A 27,908-nucleotide genomic window follows, 5' to 3' on the forward strand; every position below is an offset into this window, starting at 1 on the left:
AGGCAAACATTTGGAGCAACATAAAGAGAAAAGAGCCTAGCGCAGGAAGCTTATGCTTCCTTCGGAGCTGTGGCAGTATCCGGGGTGCCGTGAGCGTTGTCGTTGTGGCAGTTTCCGGGGTGTCGTGGAGCGTTGTCGCTGTGGTAGTATCCAGGGTGCCATGAGCGTTGTGGCTGTGGCAGTTTCCGGGGTGCCGTGAGCGTTGTCGTTGTGGCAGTATCCGGTTGCCGTGAGCGTTGTCGCTGTGGCAGTATCAGGAGTTCCGTTAGCGTTGTCGTTGTGACAGTATCCGGGGTGCCGTGAGCGTTGTCGCTGTGGCAGTATCCGGGGTGCCGTGAGCGTTGTCGCTGTGGCAGTATCCGGGGTGCCGTGAGCGTTAAAAATGTGGTAGAGAGGATAATTTTGGCAGATGCTGTCTGTCCACTGTACTGTTGTCTTAATCACAAACATGATTTGTTTTCATTCTATAAGATAAGGGACTTTCTTTTAACTTTCCACGTAAACAACTTGTAGAAACTTAGTCTGATCGAGCTGTCTCGTGACCACGTGTCTGTCCCTGTACATACCCAGCTTTATTGTCGTCTGCCTATGTCATTTGTTCACAGCATTGTTGTCTGGCCCTGTTGCCATGTTTGCTCTGTGTCCTCTGTCGCTGAGGTCTGACCATGTACCGACCCAGCTATGCTGCCGTCTGCCCCTGTTACCGTATTTGCCCTGTGTCCTCTGTCGCTGGGGTCTGGCCCTGTTACCGCATTTTCCCTGTGTCCTCTGTCGCTGAGGTCTGACCATGTACCGACCCAGCTATACCGCCGCCTGCCCCTGTTACCATATTTTTCCTGTGTCCTCTGTCGCTGAGGTCTGACCATGTACCGACCAAGCTATACCGCCGCCTGCCCCTGTTACCATATTTGCCCTGTGTCCTCTGTCGCTGAGGTCTGACCATGTAACGACCCAGCTATACCGCCGCCTGCCCCTGTTACCATATTTGCCCTGTGTCCTCTGTCGCTAAGGTCTGACCATGTACCGACCCAGCTATACCGCCGCCTGCCCCTGTTACCATATTTGCCCTGTGTCCTCTGTCGCTGAGGTCTGACCATGGACCGACCCAGCTATACCGCCGCCTGCCCCTGTTACCATATTTGCCCTGTGTCCTCTGTCGCTGAGGTCTGACCATGGACCGACCCAGCTATACCGCCGCCTGCCCCTGTTACCATATTTGCCCTGTGTCCTCTGTCGCTGAGGTCTGACCATGGACCGACCCAGCTATACCGCCGCCTGCCCCTGTTACCATATTTGCCCTGTGTCCTCTGTCGCTGAGGTCTGACCATGGACCGACCCAGCTATACCGCCGCCTGCCCCTGTTACCATATTTGCCCTGTGTCCTCTGTCGCTGAGGTCTGACCATGGACCGACCCAGCTATACCGCCGCCTGCCCCTGTTACCGTATTTGCCCTGTGTCCTCTGTCGCTGAGGTCTGACCATGTACCGACCCAGCTATACCGCCGCCTGCCCCTGTTACCATATTTGCCCTGTGTCCTCTGTCGCTGAGGTCTGTACCGACTTGCTAAAATGTCGTCTGCTCATGTTACCGTATTTGTCCTGTGTCCTCTGTCGTCGAGGTCAGTCCCTGTACCCACCCTGCGAAACTGTCGTTTGTCCATGATAAACCTTTAGTATTGTTGTCTGCCCTTGTTAAGTTAATGCCCTGAGTACCCTGTCGCTGAGGTCTGCACCGAGACTAATTGACAATGTGCTTCACAACTGTTGACTCAATGCTATGTATAGTATTTACTGATAAAGTAAACACTATATATAGCATTGAGTCAACAGTTGCCCCATTTACCACTGCCCTATGTGTTAGTGGCTCGCATCTCGCACTATCATATGTTGATATCAGAAGAGACAGACTACCGTCAACTATAACGTGTCCTCATTTGCGGACATGCCATATTAGGCATATGAAACAATCGTATATAACGTAAAAGGTAAAAGGCTCGTCATAAATAGCTTACTTGGAAATCTTTGATACCACCCAAGGTTTGCAATATTTCTTCTCTGTCCCAAGTACCAAATGACAGGGCGGTATCTATTCTTAATCCCCCATCTAGTGGTAGAGCGTCCGCCCGGAGAGCGGAAGGTCAGGGGTTCGATCCCCGGCCGCGTCATACCAAAAGACGCTAATAAATGGTACTTGTTGTTACCCTGTCTGGCGCTCGGCATTAAGGGGCTAAAACAAGGACTGGTCGGCTCGGAGTCAGTATACTGTGTCTGAGTGGGGTATTCATGTTAAACTGCGGCATGGTATCTTAGTGTGCTAGCACTATAAATCGGCATCAGTCGGGACTAGTACAAACAGCCACACAAACACACACACGTGCATGCACGTCGCTATATAAGTGCAATAATCTTGGACGCGACGTTTCACCTCACCTATTAACAATACAACTTATCTTATTACATACCATCAGTTAATCAAACAGAGTGTGACTAGTGTGGATATCAAGTGTGGATATCAAGTGTGGATGCTGGATGTATTGTATTATAATAATATACTTCATACTCGAGTGGGCCAGTCAAAATCATTAGATATAAAAAAAGGACAATAAAGCTTTTATCAAATAACGGGTAGAAAAAAGCAACGGATACAAACTGTACCCGTTAGGGTAATTACTCCATTGTCAAAACATGCACCCAGGTTTCTATGGGAACTATTTGGACTGTTGTCCCATTGACTAATCAACGAATTGTAATAATGCGCATATTCCCTGAAAACCTGCAATGTTTAGGTATCGCCTGTGAGATATAAGAATAGTTTTTTCAACGACAGAATTTAAGAAAGACATTATACAATAAAGAGTTTATCAAGCCTTGTTTGGTTTGCGATGGTAAATATCCTATATTGGGAATGAACACTAAAGTATGTATTTAGCTCGTCACAAAAATAAGTTGGATGGGACACATTGTTTTCTCCAGTCACAAACATCAATAAACCCACGCCTAACGTTTGTAGATTGACTCTATTGTGAACATATTGGCACAGAGAGACAGAGACACACACAGAGAGACAGAGACACACAGCGAGACAGAGACACACAGAGAGAGACAGAGACACACACAGAGAGACAGAGACACACACAGAGACAGAGACACACACAGAGACAGAGACACACACACAGAGACAGAGACACACACAGAGAGACAGAGGCACACACAGAGAGACAGAGACACACACAGAGAGACAGAGACACACACAGAGACAGAGACACACACACAGAGACAGAGACCCACAGAGAGACAGAGTCACACACAGAGAGACAGGGACACACACAGAGAGACAGAGACACACACAGAGATACAGAGACAGAGAGACAGAGACACACACAGAGAGAAAGAGACACACACAGAGAGACAGAGACACACACAGAGAGACAGAGACACACACAGAGAGACAGAGACACACACACAGAGACAGAGACACACACAGAGAGAAAGAGACACACACAGAGAGACAGAGACACACACACAGAGACAGAGACACACACACAGAGACAGAGACACACACAGGGACACACACAGAGAGACAGAGACACACACAGAGAGACAGAGACAGAGAGACAGAGACACACACAGAGACAGAGACACACACACAGAGACAGAGACACACACAGGGAGACAGACACACACAGAGAGACAGAGACAGAGAGAAAGAGAGGAAGGAGGGGAGGAAGGGGGGAGATGGCTCATGTGTTTGCTAGCATTTGCCGTCGTTTATGATTTTCTCAACACTGTGCTTTAGAAAAATGTCATGGACAAATATATGCTTCCATTTACAGTTGTGACAATAAAACGTGATATAGATATATGGATTAGAAAGATGTGGGGTTACGCATAGTCTACTGTACCAAAATATGACTACATTAAGTGGGTTATGTTTACAAAATTCGTGATTCACGTACAAGGCTTGACTCATGTTTTGTTTGTTTTGTTTCTTTGTTGTTTAACACCGCACTCAGTATTTTTCCAGCTAGATGACGGCGGTCTGTAAATAACCGAGTCTGGACCAGATAATCCAGGGATTAACAACATGAGAATCGATCCACACAATTGGGGTCGATGACATGCATCAACCAAGTCAGCGAGCCTGACCACCCGATCCCGTCAGTCGCCTCTTACGACAAGTATAGTCGCCTTTTACGGCAAGACTGGGTTGTTGGCTTGACTCATGTCATGTCTCAAAGTCCACACACTCGGAGAAGTGAATGAGACTTATCATTGGAAGTAGCGCTTTGATCCCCAGGTGTATCAATACATGGAAACATAGAAATATGTCTTAGTGTCAAGGTCAAGTGTAATATCAAGTTAAATTATATTATTACCGCATTTGTTTGTCATTTACATTAATTGTGTTAATGAATGATTTATTGACATATTACTTTGTCATTATAGCAGTATTAAAAATTGCGTCTGAACACAAATGAATATTAAGATTATAGTTCAATACAATGGAGTGGATTATAGTTCAAATCACGTGGAGTGGTATCAAAATGAATGACTTGTTTAATCATCCTTTAATGTGGGTGGCAATGTTCTGGAGGGTTTATGACAAATATGCATTTAATCGACCTTCAGCCTCTTCAAATATGTTGTAATATAGAGCTCTAGGGACATAAAATCATATGTTTCTGTCGGGGTGATTTGAGGTGAGGTGAGGTGAAATTGGGTTTAACGTCGCTTCAGAGATTATTGCGCTTATATAGCGACGTGCATGCACGCGCGTGTGTGTGTGTGTGTGTGTGTGTGTGTGTGTGTGTGTGTGTGTCTGCTTGTACTAGTCCGGACTGATGCCGATTGATAGTGCTAGCACACTGAGATATCATGCCGCAGTTTAACATGGATACCCCACTCAGACAAAGTATACTGACTCCGAGCCGAACAGTCCTTGTTTTAGCCCCTTAATGCCGAGCGCCAGACAGGGTAACAACAAGTACCATCTTTAATGTCTTTTGGTAAGACGCGGCCGGGGATCGAACCCCTGACCTTCCGCTCTCCGGGCGGACGCTCTACCACTAGACCACGGAGGCGGTCCAGGTGATTTGAGACACAATATATTTATTAATGTGCATTGTGGTAATGTAACATTTTGTGATGTGTTTTTGGTTAAAGCTTGTCATCTCTTTAATTGATCATGTTGGTGCATAGTTATTCATAGGGGTGTTAACACTATGTTTTATCTAACTGTAAATAATGCAAATGACAGTGCATCCTTGCAATGTTTGCTCTGAATAGTGACCTCACTCAAATGTAATCTGTAATCAATACAAACCCATTTATCACGTCTTGTTGAAGATAAAATGTACATGCTTATTTTGTATCAATTACAACTTGATGTAAGCATTGTAAATAGGTATTGGAATTTTAGAAGTTTACTTTATTTGTTCTAAAAAGTGTTATTTTGTGAAAATTGTTTAGAGCAAGACATGTTTATCCTCTTGTGAACACCTTGTTTCAACGCTGATCTTCAGTGGTCCATTCATATTATATTCATCATTATTTTGCCCTTTGCGCCTCATGAGTGAGTGAGTATGGCTTTATGCCGCTTTTAGCAATATTCCAGCATTCCCCGCCGGCGGGGGACACCAGAAATGGGCTACCAATGTTGGGATTCGAACCCGGGTCTTCGGCGTGACGAGCGAACGCTTTAACCACTAGGCTACCCGACCGTCCCTTTGCGCCTCATGAAATATGTTTTAACAGATATTCGACATGATTACTATCTAACGGTGATGTTTTTATTAGTTTTTTTTATACAGGGATGAAACCAACTAAACCGTTCCATTGCAGGTAGAAACTTTGATTGTGACTATCTGGGTTACAAGTCTAGAGGTCCGTGACCACGTGGTGTGTTCGCCAGGGAAGTTGCTACAGCCGGAGTCTGTTTGGAATACACGGGGTATGGCAGCTCAAACACCAAACGATGTGATTCATTGGAGGGGAATCCAATATCCTAGACTGTATATGGTGACTGGTACTGAAATAGTAAACCAGAAATGTGGTGGCCCAAAACAAAACTTACAGAGCATTGTGATATTTTCAAAAATACCTTCTCAGAGTAGAAATGAATTCATTTATTCGCTTATATTTTTTTATTTCAAAATCATCAGGTTTGCGTGGATGTGACGCGTGGATTATGCTCGGCTATATATTATGTTTGTGAACCTGTAAGATGGCACCCTAGATTGGTTATGATACAATCTTATCTAAATCAGATCTTTGGATAATTTGAAAACACATCCTGTCGTTTGTGAGCACCTTGGCGTCGACATCCGAAAGGGCTACCGTGGAGGTTTGTTTGCCGTGTGGCGATTTTCTTCAGCAGACACTTCCGAATCAAGTCGGTACAAAAATACAGACGAATTGCTTTTGAAAGTTGACATCTGCTTGACTCAAGAGCCCACGAATCCTGACGCAGCCTGACGTGACCTAACACAACCTGACGCAACCTTCTATGGACGTGTCCTCAGATCTTGACATGAAATTAAGCCGAATTGCATTAAACAGCTGACATCAGATTGGCTCAACAATCTATTTTAATTGGGCGGTCAAACTTTGCTTAGGGTTCACCTGATTCAACCTTATATGGAGGTGTCATTTTCGGTATGAGCGAGCGAAAGATTGAGACAAGCATATCTGATTTCTTGATCTCGAAAACGAATACATTGGACGAACTCTGAATGCGAAAACTAATTACGGCACTATTACATTGTTGTGACTATTTGAATTATAACACATGCTGTCGTTTGTGGCGCCATGGTATCTCTACCCAAGACGGTTACTATGGAAGGGATTTGCGATTTCCTTTGGCAGAAATTTCTGAATCGAGTCGGTTAAGAAATTAAGCCGAATTGCATTAGAAAGCTGACATCAGATTGGCTCAACAATCTATTTTAATTGGGCGGTCAAATTTTGCTTAGGGTTCACCTGATTCAACCTTATATGGAGGTGTCCTCAGATCTAGACATGTATCATATCGGAGTAACAGATCCGCGGTCCGTTCCACAAAGCTACCGTAGCGCTAAAGTGATCGTATCTCCCATACTTTAACATACATTTACGACTGTAGTTGCGCTACGAGCGCTTTGTGGATTTTAATGAGACTGGGCCCACTTGCACAAAGCAATCTTAGCGCTTCGACTATTGTAAGCCTATGTTAAAGTATGGGAGTTACGATCATCTTAAGGCTAAGATCGCTTTGTGCAAGTGGGCCCTGGTCGTAATGCAAGCTGCTGTGATTCAGGACAGGACCAGCTTCTCCAGCTGCAGCATGGGCGCCTCCACCAGGATGGCCAGCAGGAAGGAGAAGATGAACGACATGCACACGTAGCCGAAGAAGCGGTACACCTGGAATACATAGTAATACAGTCGTTTCTTAGTCGTAGTTGTAAAAATCATAATGTGTGGCAGCTCTACGTACTTCGTGACGTGGGGCGGTGGGGCGGCTTGTGAATAAAGCGTTCGCTCGTCACGCCGAGTGGCCTGGTTCGATTCCCCATTGGGGTACATGTGTGAAGCCCATTTCTGGTGTCCCCCGCCCTGATATTGCTGGAATATTGCTGAAAGCGACGTGAAACTATACTTACACACTCACTTGGTGACATGGTGGGGTACAATTTCAAAGTCATGAATTTGTACATGCGCCCCTTTCATTATGGTACCAAAATATAGACATCTGATCCGACGCCACCTAAATCCTATCATCTGCTCTCTCTCTCTCTCTCTCTCTCTCTCTCTCTCTCTCTCTCTCTCTCTCTCTCTCTCTGACGTTTTCCCCAATTTTAAGTGACGCGTCCCTACAAATAATGACACACAGTTCAAACTGAAGGAATCATGTGACGATAAAGAAATACAACTATACCTATTGTCTGAATAGGGGGCACGGGTGGCCCAGTCGTCTAAGGCGCACCGATTCGCTGTGCAGAGTTTCGTCCCTTAGGCACGCCAGAAACCTATGATTGTGGGTTCGAATCCCGGTTCGCCCCGATTATGTTTCTAGGTTTGTCAGCACCATACCCGTGCTCGTGGGTTTCACCGAAGTGGTAAACGTTTGAGACCTGCATCACTTCGGGCTTTCCTCCCACATTAAGCTGACACGCCGTGATATGACTGGAATACTATTAAAAGCGGCGTTAAACCAAACTCACTCACTCACTCTTGTCTGAATAGGGCTTACCTGTTTTAGTTACTCATTAACGTCAATGATATTTGGATCTTTTACAGCAGAGATTTCAATGAATCTTGCATATATTAACCTTCTTATAATATAAAAAGGGGCGGTTGGGTAGCCTAGTGGTTAAAGCGTTCGCTCGTCACGCCGAAGATCCGGGTTCGATTCCCGACATGGGTACAATGTGTTAAGCCCATTTCTGATATGATAAGCCGTGATATTGCTAAGAATATTGCTAAAAGCGGCGTAAAATCAAACTCACTCACTCACTATAATATAAAACATAATAATAACATAACTTACAATATATCCAGATGAATAAAAGAAGAGTGACCGCATAGTAGCAGAGTCTGTCCTGATTAGGATAAGATGTATGAGGTAGACCCCGTATGTGAGTCGAGAGAGAGGTTGCCACCAGGCCCAGGACAACATCCAGTCCACTATGCCTGGGGAAAGAGAAAGATTGTAGTGACAAAATGGAAAACATTTAGTAGGGTATCATCTTCCCGAGACAAGGGCGTTAACGGACTGTAAAAGTCCAGTTTCCACCCTTGCCGAACTAGGCTGGCATTCCGGAGTGACATTTTGGCTGGACTAACGAGTCCGTGCTTAGTCCAATCAAAATCGCGCAACGAACTACATGGTTGCAGGACATATGTGCCGCCAATATAGATATTTTGCAAATCTTTTCATGTTTTTAATCATGTAAGACCCGTTTATTACAATATATATCTTGATTATCGATCAGATCGTTTTGACTGGGCGCGGCCATTTTGCTTGAAGCAAATGCAAGTGATATGAGTGATGGAATCTGATTGGTCAATAGGAGGGACATAGAAGGGACATAACTCATAATAACAACTGGTGGCGCTACGATCGAGCCTGCAAATTCCAGCCAAGTTCGGCATGTGTGGAAACTGGACTTTTGTAGTCAGTAAACGCCCTTGCCTCGGGATGATGGTTGGGTGTATGCTACTCTTACAACTACAATCAGACACATACTTGTTCATTACGGACCCATTTGAATTTTCCTCACTCCAAAGCTAGTTAAATCAAATGGTTTTTTTCAATAGTTAGCATTCCATTTATGTCGAGCAATATTTTAAAGCTTTCAAAGGGTTTTAGTGTCGACAGATGAGGACATTTCCATCAGTGACAGAATCATGTTCGATGCAATTTCCTATTTTGACTTGTACCATATGTTCCCGTGTGTTCTGTTCAGGTGAACAATTGACTTGCCTTTGCATGTGTTTGTGACAGCAGGTGGCGCAGGATACGCCAACCTCTTTCCGAACACCTGCTATCATCATTATTTGATGGTAATTCAAAAACACTTGATGTAATCGAAAACGTACAATGGCCCTAATTTTAGCAGAGTTTTCTTATGGTTATGGAACGGCTTATGTCGCGTCTGTGTACAACCACAGACTACAAACTAGGACTGTATCAACAATACACACGCACCTGCTTTGCCCTTGCAGCACATGAAGATGACCCACGCCAAGACCAGCCCCCACACGGGTCTACACAGCGTCTCGTGAGCCGTCCTGGCACCATTCCCCCAGCCTGGTCTCTCCACACCATAGTTATCATAGGTGTCCAGTGTACAGGCCCCGGCCGCCACCAGCGCCAGGAGCCACCCCACGACTTGCAGGAACTGGAATTGAAACAATACAAATCGTTTGATGACAGATGCTTATGAATTTGAATTTTCATTTGCAGCTTTTCAAAATTCCAGGACCCCAACACCCCAGCAGCCGGAATATCAACTAACTAACTTGAGACATCTTGAGCTCCGATTTCTTCCTCTGAAGGATGTAGCCTAGCGCCATCCCTATGGCGAATGGTCCAATCCTGCACCAAGGTTTTACATACACCCTCATAGAGAACTCGGTTCCATTACTGAAACCAAATAGTAACAGAGGATTGCAGGCAGAACATCATCGTCTAGTAAACATCGGGAAGCTGTCACTTGGTGTCAAGTTGGACATTTACTCTATACTCGAGTGTGTGGATTATCTACACTTCAAGGTACATACTGATTATCAGAAAGCATCGTGACTGAAGCCTGCAGCTCCAGATAATTAGGAGTACGTAGACACTATTTCAATATAGGTGAGGTGAGGTGAAATTGGGTTTAACGTCGCGTCCAAGATTATTGCACTTATATAGCGACGTGCATGCACGTGTATGTGTGTGTGTGGCTGCTTGTACTAGTCCGGACTGATGCCGATTTATAGTGCTAGCTCACTGAGATACCATGCCGCAGTTTAACATGAATACCCCACTCAGACACAGTATACTGACTCCGAGCCGACCAGTCCTTGTTTTAGCCCCTTAATGCCGAGCGCCAGACAGGGTAACAACAAGTACAATCTTTTAACGTCTTTTTGTATGACGCGGCCCGGGATCGAACCCTGGACCTTCCGCTCTCCGGGCGGACGCTCTACCACAAGACCACGGAGGCGGTCTATTTCAATATAGAGTACTGGCAAACCTTAAGAGTACACTAAGAGTACTGAATGGAATTTGATGGGTTAATCTCGTATTTAGTTTTAGATATGCGCCACAGCATTGCTACTCTCGTTTAAACAGGTCAATACACAATAAATAATACTCTTTTCGTTGTACCTGTATATCTGTAGTATAAGGCGCAGCCCCTCCAGGGAAAACATCCGAGTTTTAGGAGCAGAAATGTTTTACATGCATCCCTATAGGAAAGTCAGGGAAACGAACAGGTGATAACAAACGTGGTCAATACAAACTTGAAATTTGAGATACATCACTAGACATGACGATTTAACATTTAAATTGTAATTCCAGTTCTACTAGGCATTGTTTTATATGCAGAGATTAAGATTGCCGTGTGTTTTTTCTCGTAAACTAAGCCGGAAACAGCAATCAGCTGTATACACGTATTTTCACAATCTACCGGTGATTCGGTTAAAAATTACCCAATAATATTATAAAATAACTTTAAAGAATTTTGATGCAAATATCGGCAGAATTGAAACTATTATTTTATCAGGAATAATATTTTCCAATATCGTGTTATTCTAGCTGCAGCTTAACAATATATATTTGTGCGCCCTATACTCAAGAAAATACGCTGCTTGAAATCAGAATATCATTTTGGGCGAATATGTCCATAAATGAATGATAGACCTTACATGTAGGCTGTGATGCGTATCTAATACGTTTTCGAAATTATTCCCCACCGTATGCTGCATATGTTCATCCGTACATGCGCCGATATGGCCTTTATCTGGGACCCTGCTAATGGTATGTTGGCTTGTTAGTAAAATCTAATGACATCAATGGCCGAGATACTCGAGAAGGCTACACACTGGAATAGATCACCGTCGATCGAGTGGGTGATGTAGGCGGTGGAGACGATGCTGGTGATGAGGAAGCCAAGAATCACACATAACCCATCGACCTTAAGAATCTTGCGAGCAGTGCGATTCTTCATGCTGAAACTGAATTAGGAGTGAAAGAGTATACTTTTACGTAAACTCGATTCATGCAATGTCTTGGCGGCCGGGTAGCCTAGTGGTTTAAGCGTTCGCTCGTCACGCCGAAGACCCGGGTTCGAATCCCAACATGGGTACAATGTGTGAAGCCCATTTCTGGTGTCCCCCGCCGTGATATTGCTGGAATATTGCTAAAAGCGGCGTAATACGAAACTCACTCACTCACTCATGCCATGTCAGGGCTTCAAACAAAGGCCGTATCGGACATCCTTTGAAGTGCCGTTAAAAATAACACATATAATAACACATAACGAACACGGATGCTACAAGACACCTAGTCTGCCATACAGAACCTGAAACAATATATCCAATACAGCTCATGAAAGTCTATAATATTTGGCAAGTCTAGATAACTGCAGTATCAGGAAAATGAAGAGAAAGTTTCTAGGCTCCTGTTTATTATATTTTTTCACCATAATTTAACAACTGTTTTCTTCTGTAAAATAGTTCATTTCAGAGACTTCATGTTAGTTTACAAGACTCCCTACCTCAACGCTAACGGGATCAGTGCCAGTGGAGCTACCACGTAGAACTGCATGTCGCCCGCCAGGTACCACCCCCAGGCTAAACACTGAAAGAAAGGAGTATGTGAGTTAATGAATGTTCCTTGAAGCAACAGTCAAACTGGCAATCGCAATGTATATCACGGGGATCTGTATATAACAGAGTCTGACTCAGGAAAACATGTGGACAATAGCATGACCCACAACGTAGGTCACGATGCAATATTGGGTAAATTTTACAACAGAGACATATGTGTTATAATTGTAACTGTTGCCTTTGAAAATTATATGTATATTTTCACCCTGCCGAATGATCTACTTTTTTTTTTTAAATATTGTTGAACAATTGTATGTTCATTTTTATTTTCACCACTGGACCCATGAATTTGGATAAACGTAATCCAAATGATACAATAAAAAGCCAAAGCACCTGTCCGCCACGAAGACAAATGCAATTACCCGTCTGTCCGCTACGAATACAAATGCAATTACCCGTCTGTCCGCTACGAATACAAATGCAATTACCCGTCTGTCCGCTACGAAGACAAATGAAATTACCCGTCTGTCCGCTACGAATACAAATGCAACTACCCGACTGTCCGCTACGAAGACAAATGCGATTACCTGTCTGTTAGCTACAAATGCAATTACCCGTCTGTCCGCTACGAAGACAAATGCATTTACCCGTCTGTCAGCTACAAATGCAATGATCTATGTGCCTGCTTTGAAGACAACTGTAAGCACCTGTTTATATACCAAGTAGACAAAAGTTACCTTTGTTTTCTCTCTGTATACATTATTGATGTAGAGTAGATTTGTCCACCAGTTGTCAACACAAAACTGGGAGTCGGCAGATCCCACCCAAGTCGGGCCGTCAGTCAAATACACCACCAGGAACGTGTTGATGAATATCACGTAGGCGTAAACGGGAGTCAGTCTGACAAGAATCAATATATCTTATAGACATAGGTAAAACCTATCCAAATGAGTTCCATATAAATTATGCTTGTGTAACATAGCGAGGACCGTACTACCACAACACTCTATACGTCAATTGTACTATGTGAACACAATTACATTTTACAAATAACTTTAAAAGCGAAATAATTTAGCAGATGTGGTACTACGTGCGGACCATTGTGGCGCTAATAATCCAAAGACTGTTTTACACAAGACTGTATGACAAGAGGGATGACTTCTACTTTACAAAAGTAAACTGTCAATCAATAGTCCAACAGCTCCAGCCTTTCGTGTCAACATTTCACAAGCTTTGAGTAACAACCGTGCATGCTCTTTGTACCAAGATTTCAAAAGGGCGTCGTACGACCCTTACTCAAAGTTGTTTGATCAGGGTTACAACATATAAGGTTCCAGGAAAGCTTTCAAAAAGCAAGCATGTGAAGGACATTTCCACATTTGACTCATCAGTGACAAATATGATATCCGATGCAATTCCCTATGTACAATATGTTCCAGGGTTTCTGACGGAGGCCATCGGTGTGGCAGGATACACTCACCTATTCGCGGACACCTCATAACTGTTTGATAGGCTAAGTATAGGATATAAACCGCCTCCGCGGGCTATCCGTGAAAATAATGCAGGCCGGCAAAGGAAAAGCCCGCATCCGTAGGCCCAAGGGCTTTTCCTGCGCTGGAGTGCATTATTTTCACGGACAGCCATAGGAGAAAGTTTATATCGGACTTATAAACCGACAGATATGAAGATGCTTTTTTGTTTACATGACATAACTTTAATTCTGAAATTTCAGTTGTAGCACTCGAAAGTTCTCAGTCAAAAGCGCACAGCTCGAGAATCCCGTGGGCAGAGGGATTTTCGGAGAAAAGAACAACCTGTTGTAACAATTGTAATGCAACACTAGAGGTTTATAAGTGATTCATAAACACACAGCATCGTACCATGGAGATATCCTTTGGTTTTGGAAATGGTTTTGTCGCTTTTATTTACAAACACAACACCAGCAGCTGAGAGCTGACTGACCTCAAGTAGCGGTGGACGTAGTACAGGATCATGTGCTTCACCTTCAGACCTCCAGCCTTCTCCGTCTCCTTCAGGAACAAGTACGTCACCAACAGGCCACTGGCAACATAAAACATTAATTTTTGAATTCATGTTTTGTTTTTGCATTTTGAATGAGTCTCCGTAATTGTCATCTTTGTTACATTATAAAGAAGCTTTATACAGTTGCAATTTGGAAACTCCTTCGTTGACATTCTCTCCTGCATTAACCATTATTGTTCGGTGACTGTCAGTGTGCGCTGTGAGAACAATGTGAGTGTAGTCAATACGTCGAGTACAAACTATACATGAGTGCAAATCGAGAACACTTTGAGGAGACTGATTGTACATTTACAGAACACAATTAGAACACTTCAAGCACATTTTGAGTACACAGTACAATGTGGGAATGGATGTGAAGTTATGGCCCGTTCCCTTCAAATAAATGCTTGTTAACCCAGTTTATAAAAAGAACTAAAAACAACATTTGTAATTGTTGTGTCTGATTTCGAGCCCTGGGAGCTTTAATGTATAATTATAGATCATGTTTTGTTAACATTTTGAAATTGTAAAGTCAGAAATAAAAGCTAAAAAAAAGGTCAGTTTTTACGATTTTATTTGTAACTGTATATTTGTTCAACTGTTAACAAAAAATAATATATAATTATATATTTTAATAATACAAACGCCCAGGGCTCGAACTTACGTCAGGGCAACTTGCACATGCGCGTTCGAACTTCGGGTATCTTAAGGTTCATTCATTACGTATAGAGGCATCGTAAATACATTATTGTGAACTATGTTCTCAATTTACCATTGTCTTTTCGGGAATAGGGATGTCATGAGTGTGTGAGTATTGTTTAACGCCGTTAAGCAGTATTTTTGTCATATCACGGCGTGCCAGCTTGATGTGGGAGGAAAGCCCGAGATAATGCTTGTCTTAGCCTTAACCACTTTGGCACAAGAATCGGTATGGTGCTGATAAACCTGGGAATGTAATCAGGACGAATCGGAGATTCGAACCCACATTTCTATAGGTAATGGCACACCTAGGACATGCAACTCTACGCAGCGAATACATCAATAAAAGTGAGTAAGTAAGTTGAACAGTATTTCAGTTATTTCACGGCGTGCCAGCTTGATGTGGGAGGAAAAGCCAGAAGTGATGCAACTCTAAGTCGTAACCACTTTGGTGAAACCAACAAGCATTGGAATGGTGCTGGGATTCGAACCCACGATCATAGGTTCTGGGACGCCTTTGGTTTTAGTTTTAGAAATGCAATCTATATTGCCATTGGTACCTTAGCTATAAAGGTATTGGACATAAAAAAACAAAAAACATCGGAGTTTGAAAAGGTGTTACCATTTCTGAGCATGCGTTGATTTAATTAATTTACTGCGCATGCGCACCATCAATGGAAAGAGGGCGACAAAGCCTCATTTTTATGCCTCATGTCGCACAGTTTTAACGTCTCTTGAACACAATCTAGACAGGTCGAAAAGCAACATTTGTTGATGTCGCGTTGTCACATTGCCTCACTTTGGTAAAAAAATACATGTTCATTCTATGAGCAGCAATGTGATGATTCTTCAAACTGTGGCATGGTCGCGATGTCTCGCTTGGGTTAATTTTAACGCGTTTTGCTTGTTTAACTTGTTTTTGTTAGGGCGACCAAGCGACAGTGTTAAACACAAAACATGGTTCAACTAATTGTTGGAAAATATGAATCTGAACACAATGTATATGCAATTTACTGTGACCTTACCTGAGCAGGAAGAACGAGTCGACTGACAGAGTTGCGTTCGTGATAATTTGGAAACTGAAGCTCTGTGTTAGTCTGCCGAATATTTTTGGGTTCTCTGCAAAACACATGCCTCAAGAATTTATCTGCCATAAAATCATTCTTAATACGGTCATGGTTTGTAATTAAACGCCCATCTTGCAATGTATCTTGGCTACCGTGTCTAACGTAAACTGTAGAAACAAATCGTTCTACTCTGTAGTACTATCTGGGATGTTACCGTTGCATGATGGGAGTTGTTTTTACTCAAGTTCAACAAGAAGAGCCATTTGACCTCCCGCAATTAACAGAAATAAACATAATACGACGGTCATTTAACTTGTTTGGTTTAAACGCATCACTCATATTGTGCGTGTACATGTACATCACCGGATTTCAAGTTAAGTTCTTTTACTATCGCAGGATAAGCAATCAAAGTTTACGGATCCACTTCAGATGGGACATGAAGCGAAATTGTGCCTCTTTGGTAATATAATCTTAGATTATTTTCTCGAAATTTTGAATTTTTTCTCGTAATTTCGATAGCTTTCCCGTTATTTCAATTTTATTTCAAAACATCGTAATTTCGAATATTTTCTTTTTATTCATATTATTTTTCGTAATTTCGACTGTTTTCTTGTTATTTCAATTTTATTTTAAAACATCGAAATGTCGAAAAATATTCTCGTAATTTCGATTGTTTTCCCGTTATTTCATTGTGTTCTCGTAATTTCAATCGTTTTCCCGTTATTTCAATTTTATTTCAAAACATCGAAATTTCGAATTTTTTCTCCTTACTTCGATTACTTTTTCAATATTTCGATTATTTTCCCCATTATTCAGATTATTTTTCGTAATTTCGACTATTTTCCCGTTATTTCAATTGTATTTTAAAACATGGAAATGTAGAGAATCATTATATTTCTTCGATTATTTCCTCATAATTTCGATTTTTCTCTAATTTCGAGTTTTTTCTCGTTACTTTAAGTATTTTTTCTTAATTTCGATTGTTTAATCGTTATTATAATTTTACTTTGAAAAATCGAAATTTCGATTATTTTCTCGTTATTTCGATTAAGTTTTCGTGATTTTATTTGCTTTCCCATTATTTCAAGTTTATCTGGTGAGTTTCATTATTATTACGTGCTTTCCACAATTTTGTTTTTGTACCTGACCGTGAGACATCAGACAAGGTGCATGTTTTCGACGGACGGAAGAACACCAGGCGTTTCGTATTATGCAGCGTGAAAGGGTAAATCTTTTATTCATCTCAAATTTATAGCTTCCAAATGTCGTCTAGTAAGGTTTTATCTTTGACTTTGTCGATATATGTGCTTATATTCAATAATGTGATTCAGACAATAGAATATCAACGTTCTAAAAAGTTGCATTTCAAACACGTACTGTACTACCTATCCAAAGGGTGTGTTTAACGTAACCAAGTGTCTCAACTTTTGTTAATATAGGAAATTATCTGTCAACATTGTGATTTTCTATGAAATTTGTTCGTGGTGATAATTTAATTGTCCTTGAAAATTCTTCCACTAGTTCTTCAATACAGCCGTCTCATTTGTATGCAAATTATTGTCTCATTCTTATGCAAATGAGAGCACTAGACGAAAAGGGAGACATTGGGTGATGTACATTTTTCTTGAAGAAACCTCAAATCTGAAACCAATAAGCAGAAGACACATTCAATTAAGAACTTAAAACGTTGCTTGGAGACTTGCTTCAATTTAGCCGGTTCGGGATAAGCACTGATATGTGTGACGTTATCTGACAAATACGTCTTCTAAAATTGTTAATATTTGCACCGATATGCATGATATTGCACGTATTGGCCGACACTCAACGTGTTTTCCGTATATGAACACTGAACGGTTACATAGTGGCTCCATTAGGCTTTCGCAGAAATGTACGTTACATATCAAGGAAACAAAGATAAGGGTGGATATAAAGCAGGATTATACAACAGCAGAAGACTCCATGTATCTTTTCAAACACTTCATTTAAACTATTTTGAAGAGGCATAAAACATTGCTGATAGAAACAAGAATATCTGGGCAGGTGCTTTGCTTGTATCACATATGGATTAACACGTTAACATAATTTTACTTCCTTCATGATACTTCATGTCCCGTTTAAAGTTTTGAAGAGAAACAAATGACAGATGTATAAAATGAAAATGTGAAACTCTTTAGATTACAAAATTAGGTCAGGAACATTTATCAACACGCAAATGCAAACATAAAATAATGGTTTGCCATACTGTTTTGACATATAGCTAGACAATTGCCAACTACATGTAGCTGTAGAAGCGAAATTTCAAATGTAACAAACATGTCAAACATTCATAAAGAACGAAATTAAACATATGGAACGGTTGTCAAATAATTTAGAAATATATTGCTTCAAGTATTCTTCAGATCTAACTTCCTTTACAAATTAATACCTTGGACATCAAAGAAATCTAAGTTTTACATTACATTCAGTTGTGAAGGTAAAGTTGAATTCATGAATTTGCATTAAGAAACTGTTTATGTAAAAGCACTTGTCGAAATAAAAATTTCATTACAAGTACATTTTGTTTCTTAAATGCCAGACATTTGGCAGAAAATGTCTAACTTCAAAAAATTACAAAATAGTCGTTTCTTTTTGCGAAAGTTTGTTAGGCAAAATAGAACAGCATCTCAACGCGACACATTAATGCAGTTATTTTTTATCTTGTTTGAAACATGTCCACAAGTTATTGCACGATTGTAATCGATTGTAATCAAATGAACAAGGAACACAACATCTGCTAAACATAACACTCAATTTACATTTAATAAAACAGTCCAATAAATGACCGTGTACAGCACAACTAATGTTGGATTTTAAATGTTTAAACGCGACAAGATACTCATTTCATTTGTCTGCATGCTATTATGCTCTACACAAACTGAAGAATTGTACAACAAATAAGAAGGGAAGAAAGGTGTAATGTCACTATATTTGTTCTTTGACTTTTTCGTGAAGTAACACATGCACGTTGCGCTGTGGTCCCGTCATACGTCCAAATTAGGCTCGACTGATTGAACTAGCTGCTGAGATTTTTTATATGAGGAATAAGCTCTGTACAATAACAATCCGAAAATAGAGCCATTACTAAAACGGAAATATATGTCACAGATGGTGTCTGGTAAACCCCATCTTCCCGAGGCAAGGGAGTTAATTATAACTGACTATAAAAGTCCAGTTTCCACCCTTGCCGAAATAGGCTGGTATTATGGAGTTACATTTTGGCTGGACTAACGAGTCTATGCATAGTCCAATCAAAATCGCGCTCCGAAATCGAAATCCGGTTCGTAAACTGTCATGCAGATTTCGGTCGATTGGAGGATTTGCAAAACATGTGCACCGCTAACTCGTTGTCAACAGATATTTTCTAATTCTTTTCATGTTTTTAATCAAGGTTCTCACGTGATTGATGCACTTCGCGATGTATGACTCGTTTTATCACAATATATAGATCTTGATTATCTTTCAGATCGTCTTCACTGGGCGCCGCCGTTTTGTTTGAAGCAAAGGCAAGTGATACGAGAGGTGGAATCTGGTTGGTCATAGAGAGGCATAGAAGGGACATAACTCGTAATAGCCACTGGTGGCGCTACGATCGAGCCCAGGAATTCCAGCGTAGTACGGCAAGGGTGGAAACTGGACTTTTAAAGTCAGTTAACTCTCTTGCCTCGGGAAGATGGGTAAACCCATTTGGGTGAGTGGCGAATAAGGATTTACCATCACTTTTACTAGTATTTCAGTTATAACAGCGAAACCCACGAGCATGGTACGGTGATGACAAACCAAGGATCCAATTCTGGGCCAATCTGGGATTCGAACCCATCATGGGCATTTCCTGCCAGCGATGGGAGGCAACACCGCACAGCAAGGGCACATGAACTGTTACCTTTGCTTGAAACAAACAATGCTACACAGGTGTACTTTGATTTTTGGATACACAATGGTGACCTACCTGCGTTAGGCATGAGAGTGAGGAACGTGTGACCCAGAATGACCCAGCCCATGCTGAGGACCCGGATGCCGTTAAGACAGGTGAGAGATCCAGGTGAGCGTTTGACGCTGAGGATCTTCTCCCCATTGCTGACGGCAGAGAAACACAACAGGACACGCTGCCATACTGAAAAGAAGGAATCCTTGAGGTGGATCCAGGTCTGACATGTTCATGACATTTTATTTTGTGACATGTTCACTCCTAAATATTACACGTAGAGTGGGTGGGATAACCTCCTATTCATTCATAATCACGGCATGTTAGCTTAGTCTGGGAGGAAAGCCCAACAAGGAGTATTTCCAAGACTTTTACAACTTTGGTGAAATCTACAAGCACTCGGTATGGATCACGCAGTTGAGTATAGATACTCCAATATTTTAATTATTCTATTTTCAATGTGAAAGGCAATTGTTATAATTTGATACAAAAGTTATAATTAATAATTCTGACTCTTGAAAGGTGTTCATGTATATATTGTTGTGAGCAAGTCATTTTAGTGGCGGTAGAAACTGTTGTAAACTATATGTTTAGTATTTTGTCAGTGATAGCAAATTATTGAAATACTGGTAAAATGTATCCAGTATATCCAGGTCTATCGCGATTTGAACAACAGTCAACAGCACTCAGTACATTCACGACCAACTCGTGTTACTCCGGGACAAGCCGAAAAGCGACTCGTGCCCCTCTCGGAGCCATTTTACGACTGGGTTCCGTCTAAGCGCAAACGGGCATAGCTAAAAGAATTGTCAACTCATTGCGTAATGATTCACGTATATTTTCCCCATATGAACATGGCAGGCGTGACCGCTCGAAACGTTTCTGGATGGGGCAGTTCTAGCCGGCTTGCTGCACCTATACGAGAGCGACAAGAGTGAGATGATTCGTGACCTTTTCGACCTGATTTATTTTTAATCTATTTCCAAGCCTGGTTTGGATAGTACCCATTTGGAAGAAACAAATTCCTGACAACTTCCGACACTATTATGGAACACAGACAGGCCTGTTTCAAGACAATCCACAGGGCAGCTATTACTGCTGCCATGTTATTTCACTTATTGAATTGCCTTTTTCAATGAAACCGTGTGTTTCAATATTTTTTATTGATTATTGTGTGATCATTTACTGATTTAACTCTGTTCGAAACTGGTTCTGTGTTAAACCCTGCGCTTCAATTTGGAAATCATCTCGAAGCAAAAGTGATTGTAGACCGGTCACCACCATTGAAGTTAATTACTTGTTAGGAGGTTAAAAACATTGATGCATAACCTACACTTGGGCTTATATTTGTTGTCATGTTGTTTGTCCGCTGATCGGAGCTGCTGTCCGTCGTTAGGATATACAAAGTTTCCACCATTTGTCTCTTGTACTATCGGACCAGCAGGGTTGTCTATTCCAACAATCTCCGCGTCGGGTCGTGACTCGTCCATCAGCTTATGTTCATCTACTGCCCCATTCCCCTTTGACGTTTCTGGCACCCCCACGTCGTGAGACTGAAGCTGTGTGCTGATCTTAGAGAGTTGAACTGCATCCAGTCGGGGGGACACAGGAACCTGATCACGACGACCTTTGGCAGCCCGGATGTTCATGTCTAGAGCTGACCCCACGAGGACCAGACAAACAAAGATGGCCGTCAGAGCGCTGTAAATGATTCAACAAAATGACATTCACATTGAATGCGTTTTACTGATGTGTATGCATTAATGTCTCTGAATTTATTTTCACCATGCTCTTTACCTTGGTCTGAGAAATAGTGAGTGTGTGAGTGAGTATAGTTTTACGGCGCTTTAAGCAATATTCCAGCAATATCACGGCGGGGGGACACCAGAAATGGGCTTCACACATTGTAACCATGTCGGGAATCGAACCCGGGTCTTCGGCGTGACGAGCGAACGCTTTAACCACTAGGCTACCCGACCGCCCCTTGTCTGGGAAATAACCGTAATCTCCATTGTTGAATAGCGGACATCTGCAACGTTTCATAGTGAGCGAATGTCAACAATATCCAAGTTATATCACGGTGTCTTAAAAATAATCGAGTTTTGGCCAGGCAAACCAGGGCTTGATAGCATGAACAAAGGTCCACGCCGTCCTGGCACGATGGCACGCCATCAGCAAGGTGACACAACAGACAGAGAGATAGACAATTTACTCACAAACAGGTCACCGGCCGATAATACAGGTATGTAGCACGATAAAACACGAGTATCTATTGTTTCATAAATGAAATTGTAACATACTGTAGTATATAACAATTTCATTTAGGAAACAATAAATATTTTGGTGTTTCTCAATGTGTAGGCATTTGTTAAGAACATACCAATATTATGAAGGACAGGTTTATCATATGTTTGCATTAGCTGTTACAGTTCGTAAGAAATGGAGATTCAGTGTAATATGTCGAGCGTTACTGTGTCTTAGTGGGATGTCCATGTTAAGCTGCGGCATGGTATCTCAGTTGGCACTAAAAACCAGCATTCGTCCGGGATAGTACAAACAGCCACACATACACGTGCATGCACGTCGTTATATGAGTGCAGTACTCTTGAACTCGAACTTTGAACCCCACCAGATACGAAACGATGCATCAAGAACGGCAGCCACTATGCGTCAAACATTCACAGAAGGCCGCAAGAACTCCTAGCTGTCACGACATATCAGTATTGCAAATATATTTCCATGCTGCCATTACTATGTGATATATAATTTCATCAAGATATTATTCAAGTTATGGTGTGGTAAATATTCGTCGCTGGCCTGCTAAAGTCCTGATAGATACGGACACGGCGCTTGCTGGTGTTAGTTGGCTTATCATTTGTGTACAACACAAAAACAGTCAAAGAACACCCGATTCCTACGCCATGACAGCCATGACCCCTAAATTCTTCCTGATTACTAAGAGTCCGATTGAGACAGGTTCACCGTACTGCACTTACATGGCTCCTACTGCGGCAGTGTCATCACCGACGGGGCCAGACTTGATCTCCGCATGGCACACGACACCCTTCACAGTCATGTTGACCTGTGACAACCCTAGACAACAACAAGTCCACGGCATAATAGGATTGGCAGTATACAGGACAGACATACGTATACAGTTAAAACATAACAGAAAATCCGAGCCATGAAACTTTCAAATTTCCACAGTAATTATCCCAAAGGATGTATATAAACTGTTCATCGCAGTCTTCCTAATGTTGTATTTCCGACTACGAAGATAACGTCATACATGATACCATATGTATCGTGTGGGAATATTAAGTATGGGAGACCCGTGAAGATCCGGGGTAGAAGAGGCCTTCCCCAAGCCATGCTTGCCATACAAGGCGACTATGTTTCTCGTAAGAGTAACGGGAATGGGTGGTCAGGTTCGCTGACTTGGTTGATGCATGTCATCGTATCCCAATTACATGGATCGATGCTCATGATTTCAGTCACTTGATTTTACAGACCGCTGTTATATTGCTGGAATATTGCTGATTGCGGCGTTAAACAACAAACTCAATGGGAGTCACCATGTCTGTTAAGCTGGAACAATATTTCTATTACTCAATAGGAATCACCATGGTTGTTGGGCTAGAGCAATATCTCTATTATTCAATGTGATTCACCATGGTTGGGCTAGGACTACGTCTCTGTTAATCAGTGGGAGTCACCATGGCTGTTGGGCAAGAACTGTGTCTCTGTTAATCCTTGGCAGACACCGTGATTGTTTGGCAAGAACTGTGTCTCTGTTAATCATTGGCAGACACCATGCTTGTTGGACAAGAACAATGTCTCTGTTAATCAATACGAGTCATCATGGCTGTTGGCCTAGATCTCCATTAGTCAAAAGGGGTCGCCATGGTTGTCAGACAAGGACCGTGTCTCTTGTAATCAGTGGGAGTCACCATGGTTGTTCCCCTAGTAATACATTTTCGAAAGTTCATCAGTCTGGAAACTTACCAACTTTCCAGTCACATCGGCAAATTCGATATACAATGATGTCATTACAGCAGACAGTTTGGTCGATTTCAATTAGATACTAAGGTACTGTGTTTCAGGTGCATTTTATAAATAATTATTATCAAAGATAATCATTGTAAGTTTAGCAACATAAATGCATAAAATATTTGATTCTGTGATCATATTTTAAGGGTGACAACGAATCAAATCTATAGCTCAAGTTGCTAATCTGTACCAGAAATTCCTAGAACTATGAATAAAGAAAACACATGATCTTCACCAGTCACCCCACCCAGCTGCAAACGTTCCACTGATTACACGATGACCCTCTACTCACATCTCTGTATACCACTCTTGACACTGTTACTGCCGCACGTATCAGGGACACTCAGCTGCAAACATTCCACTGATTACACTATGACCCTCTACTCACATCTCTGTATACCACTCTTGACACTGTTACTGCCGCACGTATCAGGGACACTCAGCTGCAAACATTCCACTGATTACACTATGACCCTCTACTCACATCTCTGTATACCACTCTTGACACTGTTACTGCCGCACGTATCAGGGACACTCAGCTACAAACATTCCACTGATTACACTATGACCCTCTACTCACATCTCTGTATACCACTCTTGACACTGTTACTGCCGCACGTATCAGGGACACACAGATGCCAGTTGATCATTATGCTATTTGCCATCGCGGAGAACACGTTGCCACCCTGTACAGACATAGTAACATGACTGTGAGTTAGTACAGTATTAATAATCGGGATAGAAAAACTGAATAGTCATATTTACACATTATAAGGTGACATACTTACCCTTTTAGCGAACACCTGGTGTCATCACAGATTTTCAGTGATCCATTCATATTATTTCCCCTGCTATGTTGCCTTTTACGCCCAATGGAATCTGTTGAGACTGATTGTTCTCTGGCGTTCCTTGTATGTTCAAGAACCTCTAAAGGGTTATACATACCGTTCCTGCCACCATGCCTATCAGCTGTGGAGGTGGACTAATGGAGACAACGCAGGTGTCCCCCTTTACTTCTCTACCCGAGGTTGGGTCCACCTGACTGGGTCCGTCAAGACATTCGTCAAAGTTGCCGAAAAAGGTCGTTGCCCCTTCCATGATGGAGGTGCCTGGTTTTCCGGACGCATCCAACACTGCAAAGTATCACCTCACTTAGTTCCGAATGTATGTATGTATGTGCGTGTGTGCGTGCGTGCGTGCGTGCGTGCGTGCTTGCTTGCTTGCTTGCTTGTTGGTTGGTTGGTTGGTTGTTTGTTTGTTTAACGTCGCAATATTACATCTAGTTAGTTGTTTAAATATTCCAGCTAAATGAAGACAAACAGTCGGGTGTGCACTAGACAATCCAGTGATTGGCTTTATGAGTATCTATCTTAGCAGATGGGATACGATGACATGCATCAACCAAGTAACCGAGGCTGACCACCCGGCCTCGTTACTCGCCTCGTAACTACATGCATAGGTAAGAGCAATACTAACCCGAATCTTAACGGGATATAATCCGAATGTAAAGCGATACACAATCAAATTGCGAGTTGGAAAGGATAAATGTTTGGATAAGTATTATTATTCATTTGCGTTCAGGTATTACAACGACACTGGTACTCACTGCTAAGAGCCCACGGCTTCCCCTGTAAGAGATCGACCAGGAAAGTATCCACATCTTCAGAGCATGTCCGCTCGTCTGCTCCCAGTCCGCTTGTGTTTGACTGTATAAGCCCCTTCAAGATGGACGGCAGTTGAGGACCAAGGCTCTCAAAGAGACCTGTAATAGACTCCAGATTGACATCCCCACCCCCCATGAGAAGCGGCAAGAGGGAGTTCCCCATCCCTCCTGGAAGTTTATTCTGCATGGCCATGAGTGAGAGCGGAAGTGAGAACGTCGGGGATGTGTTGGTAGGGGGAGTGGTGTTTGCGGCGGAGAGGAACATGTTGACCAACATGGAGAGTGAAGGGTCTTGTCTTGGAACAGTGTTGCTGGAGTTGGCATTACCCGAAGATGACGTGAGTGCATCTAATGTCGTCGCCTCGACGTTGCTCGTAGGCAACACGTCACGCGCAAGAGAAATATTCGTTGAACTTGATGTTGGTTGCGGTGCATTTTCTGAAGACATAAGTCTGCTTGATCCAGAGGTTCCTAGTTTCGGAGAAGCTGTCGTTCCAGCTCTAGTATGGTCCTCGTCTGTGTTCTTTGGGGAAACAGAGTGTGAACAACACGTCCTATGTAGCAAGACACAAAGGAACACAAACACCGTGCTGTATTTCATTGTGCAGTTGAGTCAAATTGTAAGGTTCCAAATTATATCTGTATAACAAGGGAAGACGACAATAACATTAATTTAAGCAGTGATTTCTCCTCGTTTCGCTATGAGTGCACATGGTTGCAAAAAGCGGGTACCATTGCTTACTGTATACACCGCCTCTGAAGGTGTACCCTGTCGCCTGGAGGACACGACTGCGTGGAGTGGACAAGCCCTATCTCTGTTTGTATCTTGAACGTTTAGCTGCTCGTAATATAGAAGTTGGTCAAGTACTCGCAGAGACCGAGTCACGTACAGCGTTCCTCTTGCTCCAAGTTTTTCTGGCTGTTACCCGGATGCCTCATCTTATGATTATGTCGAATAGGACAGAGTGAGTGTGTATGATTACTTAAGCAGTTTGTTATCAAGGTAGTGTCAACGTGTATATCGCCGAGAGAATTAGCTCAGATTGGAGATGAGAATAAGATGAGTTCAAACATCTTAAGTCGGTTATAACTGATGATAAACCTGACCAACCTGTCTGCCAGGATCACTGAAACCCTCTTTGATGCGTATATATATTTTAATATTTAATAATGATGATAATGATAATGATAATAATTATTTGCATATTTGTACAACGACAAATATACATCTTGAATCATGGTCAAAGCGCTACACCGGTCAAACGACCACACGATTTTCATTCTCAGCTGCCTGGGAAGGATACAACCTAAGCTGCCTGTTAGGCGCTAGATGGTTAACAATCACATTAACAGCTCATCTTACTTGATACCCATTCAATGCTGGGTGAAAAGATACCTCAGCATCCGGAGAAAAAAAGATGCGTGGATGATGATTGTCAGATGCAGGACCGAGGTTGCAAAATATTATCGACATTGTGTTGGGGTTTGGTGTGATTGTGAATAATGCATATGGGATTGTGAAGGGTTTTAAAGTGATTTTAAAGGATGTGGGCAGGATTTTGACGGATGTGGGCGTGACTGGGAAGGGGTTGGACGGGATTGTGAGCGATGTCAGCATCACTGTGAAGGTTTTTAGTGAGATTGTTAAGGGTGTGGATGGGATTGTGAAGAGTTTTAGTGTGATTTTGAAGATTATTGGCGGAAATGTGAGGGATGAGGGCGTTACAGTGAAGGATGTGGATGGGATTGTGAAGGGTTTGGGCATGATTTTGAAGGAAGTGGGCGGTATTGTGAGGAATGTGGGCGTGACTGTGATGACTTTTGGAGGGAATGTGGGCGTGACTTAAAGGTGAGGTGAGGTGAAATGGGGTTTTACGTCGCGTCCAAGATTATTGCACTTATACAGCGACGTGCATGTACGTATGTGTGTTTGTGTGGCTGCTTGTACTAGTCCGGATTGAGGCCGATTTATAGTGCTAGCTCACTGAGATACCATGCCGCAGTTGAACATGAATACCCCAACCAGACACAGTATACTGACCCCGAGCCGACAAGTCCTTGTTTTAGCCCCTTAATGCCGAGCGCCAGACAGGGTAACAACAAGTACCATCTTTTAACGTCTTTTGGTATGACGCGGTCGGGGACCTTCCGC

General features: G+C 42.4%; 2 protein-coding genes across 3 annotated transcripts in view; both read right to left on the reverse strand.

Annotated features, from left to right (window-relative positions):
* Positions 1-5,805: 5,805 nt before the first annotated feature.
* Positions 5,806-27,908, reverse strand: part of LOC124113420 — a 47,306-nt gene continuing 25,203 nt past the window's right edge. Inside the window, exon 16 of one of the 2 annotated variants that reach the window (XM_048382011.1) lies at positions 5,806-6,631. The gene's annotated coding sequence lies outside the window, so the exon portion shown is untranslated. Of the gene's footprint in view, positions 6,632-6,926; positions 7,005-27,908 lie in introns of those variants that run through there. The other variant, XM_048382010.1, reaches the window with a different exon arrangement.
* On the reverse strand, positions 6,927-26,566 carry LOC124115332. Its single transcript, XM_048382009.1, has 15 exons — positions 25,700-26,566; positions 25,039-25,226; positions 24,674-24,779; positions 23,040-23,136; positions 21,377-21,744; positions 20,068-20,232; positions 16,041-16,134; positions 14,257-14,355; positions 13,032-13,194; positions 12,243-12,325; positions 11,569-11,700; positions 10,000-10,123; positions 9,686-9,878; positions 8,525-8,667; positions 6,927-7,398 (listed from the first exon to the last, which is right to left on the reverse strand). The coding sequence occupies exons 1-15, from the start codon at positions 26,355-26,357 to the stop codon at positions 7,291-7,293; spliced, it is 2,721 nt and encodes a 906-aa protein (XP_048237966.1). The 5' UTR covers positions 26,358-26,566; the 3' UTR covers positions 6,927-7,290.

The sequence above is a fragment of the Haliotis rufescens genome, unplaced genomic scaffold, assembly GCF_023055435.1.
Source record: "Haliotis rufescens isolate VD_foot unplaced genomic scaffold, xgHalRufe1.0.p SCAF_4, whole genome shotgun sequence".
Lineage (NCBI taxonomy): Eukaryota > Metazoa > Mollusca > Gastropoda > Lepetellida > Haliotidae > Haliotis > Haliotis rufescens.